Below are 14,393 nucleotides of genomic sequence, written 5' to 3'. Positions count from 1 at the left end.
CATTGCTCATTGCTCAGTGTTAAGTTTTTGTGTTTTGGTCTGTTTTTCTTAATCTATAAGCAATAGTCAACTATATTTGTTTAATTATATGGAAGAATTGTTAGCTATTCATGTCTGCCTGGCATTATCTATTCTTTCCTTGACCTCATTTTCATATGGTTCATTGGTCAATGTTTAGTTTTCTTGGTTAATGTTTAGTTTATGTGACAGTTGTAATAAAGCTTTATATTTAGGACTATCAACATAATATTAATGATTAGTAAAGAAGGCGAGACATTTCAGCGTGTGCACTCTTGTTTCATAACCTTGTGGTTTTTATTACAGCAATCATCATCCAGAGGCTTTATCAACATCCAGTTTATTCAATGATTCTCTTCAATGGATACCGTTTAATATAAGATGAGATATTTTTTAATCCAATGAAAGGGCCCAATGAAGAGCAAAGTAATCTATTATAATTATTTAGATAATTGACAGACTGGTTTTGATAATCATATATACATGATATATTACCGTATAAATACAGTTGTTAATATAAAATCGTTTAAAAAGTGTATTATTCAAGCCCCTAAATATCAAAATCTCAATAATTTTCCCCTTTTTGCCATGCGGGTGAGAGAAAACCAAGTGACTGGTATGCATGTTTGCCACGGTTAAATTCATCACAGATATTTAAGTTATTGTCTTTCTTCTGTTTTCACTATATATTGAAAAAAATATACTAAATTATTTAATGATTTATCATTTTTACTTATTCTACAAATCAATAACTATATTTTTTCCCATCACTTTATGAAATTAAATTACATCATGTGTGTCGAAAACTCTGTCATTAAATATAAGTAACAGTGACATAGTGTTATTTATATAGACTCTCTGCGGGTCAAAGGTTTTTTCACGTTTACAATTAAGCAGATATATTTTAGGGTTATGTGGATAAAATAACTGATTGTATAAATAAACATGTGCATTACGTTCAATGTTTGTGTTTACTATGATATGGACCAATAACTAGTACAATGTGAGAGCAAGACGGAGTTAAATTTTAGGACAGTAAAAATGAAGTTTGTGTTCAAAATAGAGAAATTATAAGTTTGTCAATCAGATCTACTGTCAAGTGTTTACTCGTTACACAGAATGTCAGTACAGTATACAGACAGGGGATTTGCTTGGGTGGTATTAGGGGGTAAGTTTATTCATACACCGGCCTTTTACTGATGCGGAGATGTACTCTGATCTTTGTGTCCGTCAGTATGATCAGTTTTTAATTTTTTGTTCCTTCCGTAGTTAGTATCCACTAAACACGCATAATTAGGAGTACGATATTTGCCGGATTGGAGTCGGAATAAAGTGTCCAGGTAAGGTGATATACTGGCTCAGTCTTGTTTCATATTTATATATCATCAAGATGTTATCTCCTTATTTGTACGAGTAATATTTGCCACTGGACGTTTGACACTATAAATTATTCATCCAGTTACATCTTCTCCTTAACCAGTTGATTGATTTTAGTAAATCTTCAAAGCATCAATACATGGAGTACACGTGGTATATTGCATCTGACCGGAACGTTTGCCATATCTACAAAAGGAGCACAAATCTTGTTTCTAAACAACTGACTGCATTTACATATAATTTTCACATTCTCTATTCTACCTCAAAATTATACCAATTCTATTTTATCCGAGTCCTCTTTTGAAAGTTTCACATAGCAATATAATTGACATTAATTTACTATGTTTAAACAAATGTGGAGGTGGGATACAAATTGGAAGCAGTGTTAGATTATCAGTGTATGGATAGTTTACTGTACATTGCTAATAATATATGAATACTGGTTCACAAGTCAATTGTTTATCATAAATAGACAGGAAATACGAGAAAATCTTTTAAATACCAGTATATATCCGCTTTATACCCATGTTACACGTTTTAAGCTTATCAAATGCATAATTAACTTGTTAAAGGGATAATGATAATATGACTAAAGCGGACAAATCTCCAAACAACAGAGCACTACATGCAACATACCGATCAAATTGGACCCCAAAAGAAAGTTTCAAACAAAAATACGGGAAATTAAAATAAAATATTATATATATGGAATTCAAAATAGAACAATTCAACCTTATGGAAAAATTCACGAATTTCTTCCACCATTAGAAAAAGGTAAATGGCTATTATTCGTTGTCGATACCATTTTTGAAAGACCCGTTTTGAAACGAATAAAAAATTGCAATGTTGTGGGTGTTTTCACGTACGGTAAAAAAATAAATGGGTAAAAATGCGATTTCGCCAAAAAACTTTAAAATTTACTACAATTCAGCCGTTTTGTGAAATTTCTTTGCATATGCTATGAAAAATAAACCATAGCTACTACTCAATATGATTATACGACAAATTGCCTACAAAACTGTAGATTTTTCTGGTTTTATCTTGTAGCTTCGTTCCTAAATTTCTTTCTCATATCTGGAATAATGCGAACATTTGGAATTTTATATGCCGAACTTCTCCAGACCTATGATAAAAGTGCTGGAAACACCGCCTTTCTAGGAAGTCTTCTGTTATTTGTAAACTCCATAGCCGGTAAGTATCGAAATATTGTTACCTTAATGACTAATTGGTATTATAAATCTTGAAATATCATACAGCATTACGATGGTAGCAGAAGGTTAGTGGATTTTGTGATTTCTCAATTAATTTATGAAACTGATGCAGTGTTTGCACTAAACTATATTTTACTTTCAAAAATTAAACATTATTGGCCTTATGATGAATACGACCAATACCCGATATTTCTCGACATTTAACTGACCTTTTTTCTTATTAATCTTTAAGTTGGTGTCACCTGAATGGTTATTTTACAAAAGTCTTTCAATCTTTTCTATGAATAACTCAGTAACACAGCTTCGTTCGCGTACTTTGGGATTCTTTCAACCTTATATACATGTAGTCTTATTTTTAAACTACAGTGAAGGTAGATGGGATCTAAATAAAAATAATTTGCCAAAAATGACGTTAACGTTATGCTTTTTTCTCAAAAACTTAATAAAAGGTATGTTCCCCTTAGTTATGTGTAGCACGTTGTACAGAATCGTCAGATTTTGTATATATTTTTTTGGAAAATCCATTTTTGTGTGAAAGAACTAAAACAAAACGATATAACTTTAAGATAAAATATGATAATTTTTTTTTCTATAATGGATGTGATGCTGCTTCTGGTGCATGGTCAATAATCACTAAACATACAGGTTTTGATATGTGACTACATGTATTATTAACTCAATTTACAATTTATGTTTTTTGTCAAACATATTTCTGTTTATTGTCTATTGCAATTGTGTGATAAAAAATCAATGTACTGATTATGCCCGTAATGGGTCCACTATTGGAAATAAAATATATCTATCTATCTATCTATCTATCTAATAATCTATCTATCTATAGCTCTAATAATGTGGTTTCAGAAAATATAATATAAGTTGGGGTAATTAAACTCGTTCTCCTGGTATAAACCACCCATCAATGTAGACATAAAACAAATACTTGCACCAAATAACCAAGTATAATCAATACTTGTACCAAATATCCAAGTATAACCAATACTTGTACCAAATATCCAAGTATACATAAATACTCTGAATATGCACCCCATAAAAGGCTATAATAAATACCAAAGACTTAGTAAAGTGGATAGTCGCACGACAACGCCGATGCTCTATATTTAATAAGAAATAAGCACAATTCATACATATATATCTACACATATCATATATAATTCAAACATCAGTATCAAACAAAAAACTCTCCAAATAAAAAGCTTAATAAACTTTAACCAGAATAAAATTTACCAAGAAAATTCGACTGCTCAGATTGACGATGTCGTGCTGAATGATTACATAGGCAATAAAATACCGCGAAAATAATTTTGAAGCGGGAAAACATTACGCCCTCTATGCTACATATGATGAAACACCCAGGAGAAATTAATTTCACTCTAATGCACTGCCCGTTTAAGCGAATGAAATTATAATTCTTTTGCTTCAAATCAAAAACATGTAAACTTATAGCACATTCATTTATAAAAGTTAAATAATCTAGGAAGTCTTCTGTTATTTGTAAATTCAAAAGCCGGTAAGTATGGAAATATTATTGGTATATTAAATTCTCAAACATCATACAGTATTCATATATAGCAGCAGATTAGAGGATTTTGTGATTTCTCATTTAATTTATGAAACTGGCGCAGTGCTTGCACTAAACTATATTTTACTTTAAAAATATTGAACATTATTGGCCTTATGAATAATACGATCAATAACCGATTTTTTTCGACATTTTACTTTCTTATTAATCTTGAAATAGGTGTCACCTAAGTGGTTATTTTACAAAAGTCTTTCAATCTTTTCTATAGATAACTCAGTAACACAGCTTCGTATGCGCACTTTGGGATTCTTAAAATCTTATAAACTTGTCTTATTTCTAAACTATAATTAAGGTAGATATATAGGGGGTCTTATTTTATAATTTGCAAAACATGTTGTTTACGTTATGCTTTTTCCCCCTAAAAAATTTAATAAAAGGTATGTATCCCTTAGCTATATATATACGTTACACTTTGTGCAGAATTGTGATTATTTATGGAAACTCATTTTTTGTGTGACAGAACGAAAACAAAACGATATAAGTAACTTAAAATATAATAATATAGCTCTTATAATGTGGTTTTAGAAAACATCTATATTTCTAAAAGGAAGATATCGATATCATTGATTCGCAACTCCTCTAAAACCATTCAAAGTCGGAAATATTTGTGAAACGACGTATAAATTTAGTGTTTCGTACTTCCTAAATTTGTCTTTGGAATAATCTTTTTTTCTACAGAGAACGCCAAATATTTCAGAAAATATCAAAATTCGGAGACCGTTGGTCTAATTTGCTAGATCTTGTGAGAAAGCTGCGTACAATTGATTTATAGGTATAGAAAAAACATAAAAAGTGTCTCATTTATCCCCGATCTCCCCTACAGCTAAGTTAAAAAAGAAAAATGATTAAAAAAGTAGTGTTTTTTGTAATAAAAAAAAAAAACCACAAGCGTATTTATAAAATCATAGACATGTTCTTTTATCTTTAAGATGAAAAGTCTCACAAAAGAATTTCCGTATTTTTCAAAATTTTCATATTGCATTTAAGATTGGTTTCGGCTATTTTACAGTACCAGATGGCGGAAGGCAACTGATTTACCAAAAAGCAAATGCTCGAAATTCCAATTTTGTTAATGTAATATACTTTCTGTCTATCGGAAGAAATAACATAAATATGTGGTGCACCATATTTTTGATGTTATTTCGAATAAACAGAAAAAAATATAACAGTCATTCCTTATAATTTAATTTTAAATTTCATTTCACGACGAAAAACGTTGGTGACGTCACGGTCACATGATCATATTATGCAACGAGCTGATAGATAAAACCACTGTCAGCCAATTCTAATTGAAGTTTTTTTCATGTATAAAAGAAATGCTCTACGAAGTAACAGTGTTCTCGGGCCTTATAATTTTGATTAATTTCATTACCTTGATGCCAAAACATTGTAGCAACGTTTTGACCAATTTCCTCTAAATACTCAAAAAGATAATCAATTCTTACTTTTACATTGAACTAGTACACATTTTGTTTAGGGTCAGCTGAAGCCCGCTTCCAGATGTGGGATTTTCTCGCTGTGTTAAAGACCCATTGGTGGACTTCGGTTGTTTTCTGTTGTTAGGTTAGATTGTATTCCCCATTTCCATTCACAGTTTTATTACTTAAAAAATGAATATGTATCGTTTATTCCCTGTTTTTTAGTTGCTGCTGTAGTTGTTTATTATATATTTTATTTTCAGGTCCAATATCTGGACTGCTAAGCATGCATTTTTCATTTAAATGGTGTACTATTATTGGCGGCCTGGTTTCCTGCCTTGGTATGGTAACCAGTTTTATGACAAACAATATTGGTATGCTGTATCTCACGTATAGCTGTTTGTTAGGTAGATATATGTTTGATATAAATAAAGAAAATGTAAGGTAGTTGTCTAAGTGCTTGTGAGCACTGAAGGTTAAAGATTGCATCTATTTTGCAGTGTGAGCCAAAAAAATATTACATACCGTATAGTCGGCTTTAAAATGCCCCGACATGAAAAATATAAAACAATTCAATTGAGAAAACAATACGGCCTCATTTATAACAAAACAATTTACGAAAAACAAATATGACAAAAACCACTGAACAACAGACTCCTGACTTGGAACAGGTGCATACATATATAACGTGTTGGAGGTAAGGGGGGGGGGGGGGGTAAACATGTTTGTGAGTGCTGAAACCTCTCTAAAACCTGGAACAGTGGTGTAATTTAAGCGAAAGATATAAGAACAATCTATAAAAATCAGTTGAAAAGGATTACCTAATCAGATCAATATTAAGCCGAAAAACGTCAAATAAAAGCACAGGATTCAAAAGGATGAAGCCAGTCCAATAAAGGTTTTGACTGCATGTATACCCCAAAACGAGTTTTGATTGCATCAATACCCCAAAAAGCTATTAGGGAATTGGATAGTAACTATTTACTGCTCTATGGGTTTACATTATTTTTATAGTTAGCAAACAGTTCTTATATAATAAGACACTGTGTATTGCATATATCACACGCTTATGAAATGATACATGTTATAGTGTACTTATATATCCACGTTGTGATTTTTTATATATAAGTATATAATTAGTGCTGAGGAAACATTGTAATTACAGGCATTTCCAAAAAAATATTGTACATGTCTTTTTATAATTTCAGTCACGATAATTATAAAAAAAACATTGTTTTTCCCATCAGGATATAAAACATTGTCTTTCTAGTCATGATAATAAGAATAATAAGAATAAGAATTTTATTAGTGTAAAATCCAAACAATAGGACTGTTACTAAAATACATAAAAACAAACAAACAAACAAACAGACAGACAGGCATATTAATTACAAAACATAGACATTAAACACTACAAACATGTATCATTGAAAGAAAGAAAATATATAGATTATTAATATTAATTATAATACTTTGACAGCATGATATGAAAAAATTGTAATTCCGGTCATGATATAAAAAAAAAAGTAAAATCACCAAAATACAGAACTCAGAGGAAAATCCAATTAAAAACATTGTAATTCCAGTCATAAGATAAAATCAGTGTAATTTCAGTCATAAGATAAACAAAAATGTAATTCCAGTCATGAGATAAAAACATTGTAATTCCAGTCATGATATGAAAAAAGAAGATGTGGTTTGATTGCCAATAAGACAACTTTTCACCAACAAAATGACGGAGATGTAATCAACTGTAACTAAATTCAACTGGTAATTAAATTCCACACGCAAAATTCCGAAGATGGCATTACTTCGGATTCCATCAAGGAAAAATCTCAGAAGTACAGAAACTTTAAGAGATGATTACAGACGGAACCTGAAGCGGATCGTGACTTTTGCCATGAAAATATGAAAGGTTATGAGTGTTGTTTTAGTACCAAATTCTCCATCAGCTCAACAGACAACAGCAAATATAGATAAAGACATCGTTTGCAGGTTTTAGTGAAGTTGTCCCTGATCACGCAACCAAAATTGACCAAATCATAGATTAACAACTTTTCGTTTGGAGATCATTCCATTTGAAAAGTCCGACTGGCTAGGTAACCAATGAAATGTAAATATTATATTTCAATTAGAGAGTCATTAGACAGTGACATTTTGTGGAGAACCAAGCAATCTTATTTACAGAAATTCAGAGAAGTACTAGAAAATATTGTCAGACAGATAAAGGAACGGTTTAAGATAGAAAATGAGTATCGGAAAATTTTTATTTGAGGGCAAAACAATAAATATTGTGACATGTCGTAAATTACACTCATCATGATTCTTACATGGACATGAAATGTGTATGAGTATCATGTTAAGAAACTATTTATTTATTTTTAGGTGTAGGATTTGGACTATCTTACCCTCCGACTTTATCTATAATAAACTTTTATTTTGATAAGAGAAGAGCATTTGCTAACGGAATTCTTACTGCATCCTTTGGATTGTCAAGTTTGATATATCCTACATTGTACCGGAAGTTGATAGACCATTATGGTATACATGGCGCTATGTTAATTCTTGGTGGTTTGTTACTGAACATTTGTGTTGGTGGAAGTTTCTTCCGACAGCCAAGGAGCTTCATGCGTCCAAGTGCTCCAATAAATAGTCCTGAAAGTAAAAAACTGTTATCGCACACAAATGAAGGGAGTAAAAACAAGAGTAAATTGACTTTTGCGATTGACAAAATCCTTGATATGTTTAGAACATATTCTGTTGCTTTAAGAAACACATCCTTTTTATTATACTGTTTCGCCATGTCGTTTGCACTGGTTGGATACTCTTCAATCTTTATGATCCTTCCGCCACACATTGAAAGTCAGCAATTTACAAAAGACGACGCAGTTGTTGTTTTAACTGTAATTGGAGCTACGGAATTTGTTATTAGATTTTTTTCCGGTATCATTATTGATAAACAATGGCTTAGCGTTCAAACGATGTTCATCTTGACAATGTTTACGGGTGGGATATGTGCTATTGCGGTGACATTTTTCCGGAGTATGCCTATCAATATCATATATGCAGTGACTGTAGGAATATTTCCTGGAATTTTACATTCATTAAGACCGTTACTAGTAGTCTCCTCATTGGGATTGAAGATTCTACCCATAGCGTATCCATTATCTACTTTGTTTTCTAATACAGCGTGTTTAATTGGGCAGCCTGGTCTAGGTAAGTATTTATTTATAATTACTTTAACTCCAACCAACATGTATTTCTTGGTTGCTATGACGTCTGGCGGACTTTTTCATGACTTTGTAGAGCCGTGCTACATCAGAGCGCAAACCAGTAGTTTGAACTTTTTTTTAAATGAAATATCACTGAAATGTTCATTTTCTGTAAATTTTCTGTTTATAAAATGTTGAAACACTCACGTTTTTCTTCGCATAGGTGCAGATTGCCTTAGCCCTGTTTGGCATAGTTTGGAATTATCGGTTTTACATGTTCTTCAACTTCATATTTGATTTGGTCGTCCAACTGTTCGATTCGATCGTCACTGACGAGTTTGATGGTGTGTCAAAATATAAGCCTGCATGGTATCTCTGATGGTTCTCTTAAAAACAAAAAATGGAAAATGCCGACATTGACTTAGGTTGGCACATTTTCAAGTAGATAAATCATACATCATTCGATTTCTTATAGATATCAGAAGATGTGATATGATTGCCAATGAGACAACTCTCCATTGAATCAAGTAACACTTTAAAAGAGTAAACCATTATAGGTAAAAGTACGGTCTTCAACAAGGAGCCTTGGCTCACACTGAATAGTAAGCTATAAAGTGTTCCAAAAATGACTAGTGTAAAACCATTCAAATGGGAAAAACCAACGATCTAATCTAAATAACAAAGAAGAAACGAGAAACACTTATGAACCACATCAACAAACGACAACTACTGGACATCATGCAGATTCATGACTTAGGACAGATGCACACAAATGCAGCGGGTTTAAACATTTTAATATGTGCCAATCTTCACACTTATCTGAAACAACAGTGTAACATCACAACATAGAAAGACACACTATAAAATATCAATTGAAATGGTTTAACTCAATCAAAATTCTACTTTTAAGGTGCAAGAAGCAATCTAGGACTACCAAAATAATACAGCATCTTATTGGCATTAAACCTGTAAATGCTCCGATTATCAAACTATTCGGACCATGTATCGATTACATGGATTTATATTACCAGAATTGTTTAACATTACTAAAATACTAGTAATAATGATATGATATGTTTAAAATTAAAGCTTGATTGACCAATTGTTGAATACTTTATTAAGGATGGTTAGAAGATTATACTGGTAACTGGAATGTTTCATTTTATACAATTGGTGGACTATTTTTTGCGTCATCGCTTTGTGTGTTAATTGAACGGATGTTAGTTAAAGAAACACAGAACGAAGAAATTGTTATAAAGACAGACGATGACGTCGTTGAAGTTACGAAAACAAACCAGAACAACATGGAAAATAAAGATCGCGATGATGTTAAAACAAGTCTTGTGATCAAGTGCCCATAATCAACTGAGCTTTGCATGAAGTTCAAATACGTCGCTTGCATGTAGTATGGTGAACATGCATTCGGAATTGAGCAGATGAGTTATTTCAAATCGCCTGCATATATCAGAACAGTCCTGTTCTTCAAACGTTACTGATAATAGTACTGACAGAAATACTCATTTATTCTTCTGACCGTCATAGAATTGTTCTTTACTTTTAATGTTTAAAGGAATTTGTAAATCAGGCATTTTTAATAAAGGCATATTTAAAGTAGGTTCTTTGTGTTTAACAGAATGTCTACAGAAACAGTATTGTATTTTCTACATAAAACCACAGGTACAGGAAAGTTTTACAAACAGTAAGGTGACGGATACTCAGTTTTCAGCAATATTTTCAATAGGGCGTCTTCGTGTTTTAATCATTGTTTACCACTTTCTATCAATTTACTCAGAACTTGATCCAAAAAATTAACCACGACCCAAACAATCAGTGCGTTGGCGAGGACTGTTTTATCAAACCGATTTATTTAAGTTTTAAACTCCCTCGTGTAACATCCTGATGGGTCATATTTAGACTTTGTGTTTCCCTTTTTATCTTACATGACTTCAAGGGTCAAGTGAGCTTTTCTCATCACTTGGCGTCCGTCCTCCACCGTCGTCGTCGTTGTCTGTTTACTTTTACAAAAATCTCCTCTGAAACTACTAGACCAAATTTAACCAAACTTTGCCACAATCGTCACTAGGGTATCTAGTTTACAAAATGTGTCCGATGACCCCGCCTGCTAGCTACTGGCCGAAATGACTAAAGCATTTAGAGCAAATCTGACATGTGGTAATCATGTTCATCAGGTTAAGATTTATCCGCCTCGAAATTTTCAGACAAATCCAACAATCCATTGTTGGTTTGCTGCCCCTAAATTGGAAATTTTAAGGAAATTTTGCAGTTTTTGTTATGATCTTGAAAATTGTTATAGATAAGGATAAACTGTAAACAGTAATAATGTTCAGCAAAGTAAGATCTATAAATAAGTCAACATAACCAAAATTGTCAGTCGACCCCGTAATGGTTTATTGCCCTTTTACATTCGTCACAACTCGGCCGATTCCGTGACTCAGAAGGAGATCATCGGAGTCACCCGAGGCCGGATTACCGATTGTGCCCTTTATAGTCATTCTTTAATCATCATTAGGGTATCTAGTTTTAAAAATGTGTCTTATGACCCCGCTTTACAACCAACATGGTGGACATGGCTAAAAATAGAACATGGGGTAAAATGCAGTTTTTGGTTTATATCTCTGAAACTAAAGCATTAAGATCAAATCTGACAGGTGGCAAAATGTTCATCGGATTAAGATTTATCTGCCCTGAAATTTTCAAGCAAGTCCTACAACCCGTTGTTGGGTTGCTTCCCCTTGAGTTAGTAATTTGAGTTAAGCTAATACTATTAATTATGATTTTTATAACCTTATTTTACATGGTTTCTAAAGCTTCAGTAAATACAGGTGAGCGACACAGGTTCTTGAGAGCCTCTAGTTTTATTACTCCTTGTGCGTCGTAACTACAATTCCCTTCCCTTTCATAAATGGGACTACCGAATTAGACTATTTACCGGATTTTTTTTTTATCTCGTAAGCAACACGACGGATGCCACATGTGGAGCAGGATCTGTTTACCTTCCGGAGCACCTGAGATCACCCCTAGTTTTTGAATTACATAATGTTTTCATGTTCCTAGCTAAAAAATGTAATTATAAGTATTGAATGCTTCTTTTTTTTAACTTCATAGGGTTGTAAAAGCGTTGACCGTGCGTACATTTTTAGAATGAAGCGCTTTCGCGCTTCATACAAAATGTACTTCGGTCAACGCTTTTACACCCATTGGCAAATAATTACATTAGATGTATGTTTCATTGTGATACTGTATTCTTATTGGCTAACAGCACATCACGTGTTATTCCGTAAGCAATTGCATTGCTCAATAAAACTTTTCATTCATGATAACAAGTGGTCCCACAATAAAGTGCACATGTGAGTTAAATAAAACAATAATGAAATTCGTGTTTTCATGATCATTGCTAAAAAATTGTAATTAAAAGTATTGAATGCTTCTTTTTGTAACTTGATCATGAGTTTAAAAAACAAAAAAAAAACAGCAGCCACAGACTTAACTATGTGAATTTCATTTTTGCTTTATCATGCACATTGGTCTTTTGATGTTGTCACACTGAATTCATACATTTTGCTTGCTTTGAAACCAAAATATTGTCAAAAAATTATTAAAACAAAACTTGCATTTTCAGATTATAAAAGGGACTTGGGAACACCCAGAAAGCATGATTTTGCATCATTTGTTCTATAGCTTCTTGGGCCTTTAGTGGCTACAAAACCCTTCAAAAAAAAATTTGCCTCACTCCGCTCGTCGAAATATGTTTCCCAATACCTGTAAAACAGGCTAGTTACAACAAAACTGTAATACTATGTATGTATGCAATACATGTATATGCAGTTGCATGGGAATATAAAAATTCATTTCTGCAGAGGATGATGATTAATTCTGATTAAATGGTACATAATGACTTGACTATACATGTATTACTTATAATAAACAAATCATTTAAAATTTGTATGTTTTTAAATATCATAGATATAGTTGTGAAAATGAATAGTCAGTCCCTTGCTTTAATGAAAATGAAAAATCTTGCTTCAATAGTGCAGAAAATGAATAATCTGTCCTCTTAGTTTACGAAAATAAATAACCGATCAAAAACAAATCCTCCTGCCCCCCCCCCCCCCCCCCCCCCCCCCCCGAATATCAAATGGTCGTCCCCTTAGTATGAATGAATGAAAATTCATTTCTATGTTAAAGGGTGTCACATGTGAAACTGGATTTGTGTACCATCCAGGAGCAACCGAGATCACCCACAGTTTTTGATGGCGGTTCAAGCTGCTCAGCTTTAGTTTATACGTTATGTTTTGCGTACTATTGCTTGTTTGAATTCTGTTTGTCTTTTTGTCTTTTTAGTAAATAGTTATCAAAGGTACCAGGATTATAATTTAGTACGGCAGACGCGCGTTTCGTCTACATAAGACTCATCAGTGTGTTGTCAGTATATTTTTGACTTGTGAGTTCGGATGTCCCTTGCTATCTTTCGCCTATCTTTTAATGCTTTCAACTATAGTAACACGGCATAGTAAATGAGTGACACTATTTTCAATTGTAAATTCACGACTTCTTGAGGAAGAACGAACTTTTAGAAAAGACAGTCTTACTACAAACGGCATGATATTTAAAGCAGTGTGCCGGGACAAATTGATTTTTAAAACCCTTCACTAGGACATGACTACGACTAATTTAATTAAGGCACTGTGCAAATTGTATATGTAGGCTACTAATAATACTAAACAGTGTACTTCCGTAAAGTAATCGGATGAGATTGGTTTTGTATAGTGAGTGAATTTATCAATTTTTACATAAAAATAAAGTGTATTTAAGAAGCTATTCTAGTACTCTTTTCCCGTGTATAAGAACATATATATATAGCCATTCATTAAAAAATCTTAATTTAAAAAAAAAGACTTTTTCCTTATTAATCTAAGTGAGTTTGTCGACATTTCATAAAGCTGACGTTTTCTTATTAGAATTACAAAAAACATGATGACCTCTAATAGTTTTTTTTTCATTTTCCGTTGTAACCCGATTGAAAATTCCAGTGTGATAAATTATTTAGAAAATTGGCCGGAGATATTCCATTCAGTATCGTGTTAGTACCTTAATACCAAACAGCGTACTTCAGTATTGTATCGGGTGAGAAAGGCATTGTATAGTGAGTGATTTTGTCAATTTTTAATAAAAATAAAGTGTATTCAAGTTTCTTTTCTAATTTCCTGGGTTCTTTATCGGTTTGTTGTCCATACACCATTGTCCCATTAGGGTTTATTTTACGTTTTCTTTCCATTATAAAAAAAAATAGAAGAAAATACGATGAAAAGCATTTCCTCAATCGTTTATTACTTCACAGCCTATCTATAGAATCGAGGCCAATGCCCTATGACTAGTGAATCGCATGAACGACATGCGCATGAGCATGACCTTATCAGTCACGGTACTGCTAACTATTTCAATTCTTTAGGGGGAGGGTTTTGATCCCGCTAACATGTTTATCCCCGCCACATTCTGTATGTATGTGACTGTCCCAAGTTAGGAGCCCGTAATTCAG

General features: G+C 32.6%; 1 protein-coding gene across 4 annotated transcripts; it reads left to right on the top strand.

Annotated features, from left to right (window-relative positions):
• Nucleotides 1–787: 787 nt before the first annotated feature.
• Nucleotides 788–10,451, top strand: LOC139522882 (monocarboxylate transporter 2-like). 4 transcript variants are annotated; one of them, XM_071316507.1, is made up of 5 exons: nucleotides 788–1,186; nucleotides 2,443–2,586; nucleotides 5,888–6,031; nucleotides 8,010–8,840; nucleotides 9,959–10,451. In XM_071316507.1, the coding sequence occupies exons 1-5, from the start codon at nucleotides 1,138–1,140 to the stop codon at nucleotides 10,195–10,197; spliced, it is 1,407 nt and encodes a 468-aa protein (XP_071172608.1). In that variant the 5' UTR covers nucleotides 788–1,137; the 3' UTR covers nucleotides 10,198–10,451. The 4 variants fall into 4 exon arrangements, with proteins under 4 accessions (XP_071172608.1, XP_071172611.1, XP_071172610.1 ...); XM_071316510.1 differs by having other exon boundaries at nucleotides 1,002–1,186; nucleotides 2,443–2,623; nucleotides 4,203–6,031; XM_071316509.1 differs by lacking the exon at nucleotides 9,959–10,451 and adding an exon at nucleotides 9,747–9,917 and having other exon boundaries at nucleotides 1,002–1,186.
• The last annotated feature ends 3,942 nt before the right edge of the window (nucleotides 10,452–14,393 follow it).

Source organism: Mytilus edulis, chromosome 5 (genome assembly GCF_963676685.1).
Source record: "Mytilus edulis chromosome 5, xbMytEdul2.2, whole genome shotgun sequence".
In the NCBI taxonomy this organism is placed as follows: Eukaryota; Metazoa; Mollusca; class Bivalvia; order Mytilida; family Mytilidae; genus Mytilus; species Mytilus edulis.
The sequence above is the reverse complement of the archived record's forward strand: the minus strand, read 5'-3'. Positions and strand labels throughout refer to the sequence as shown.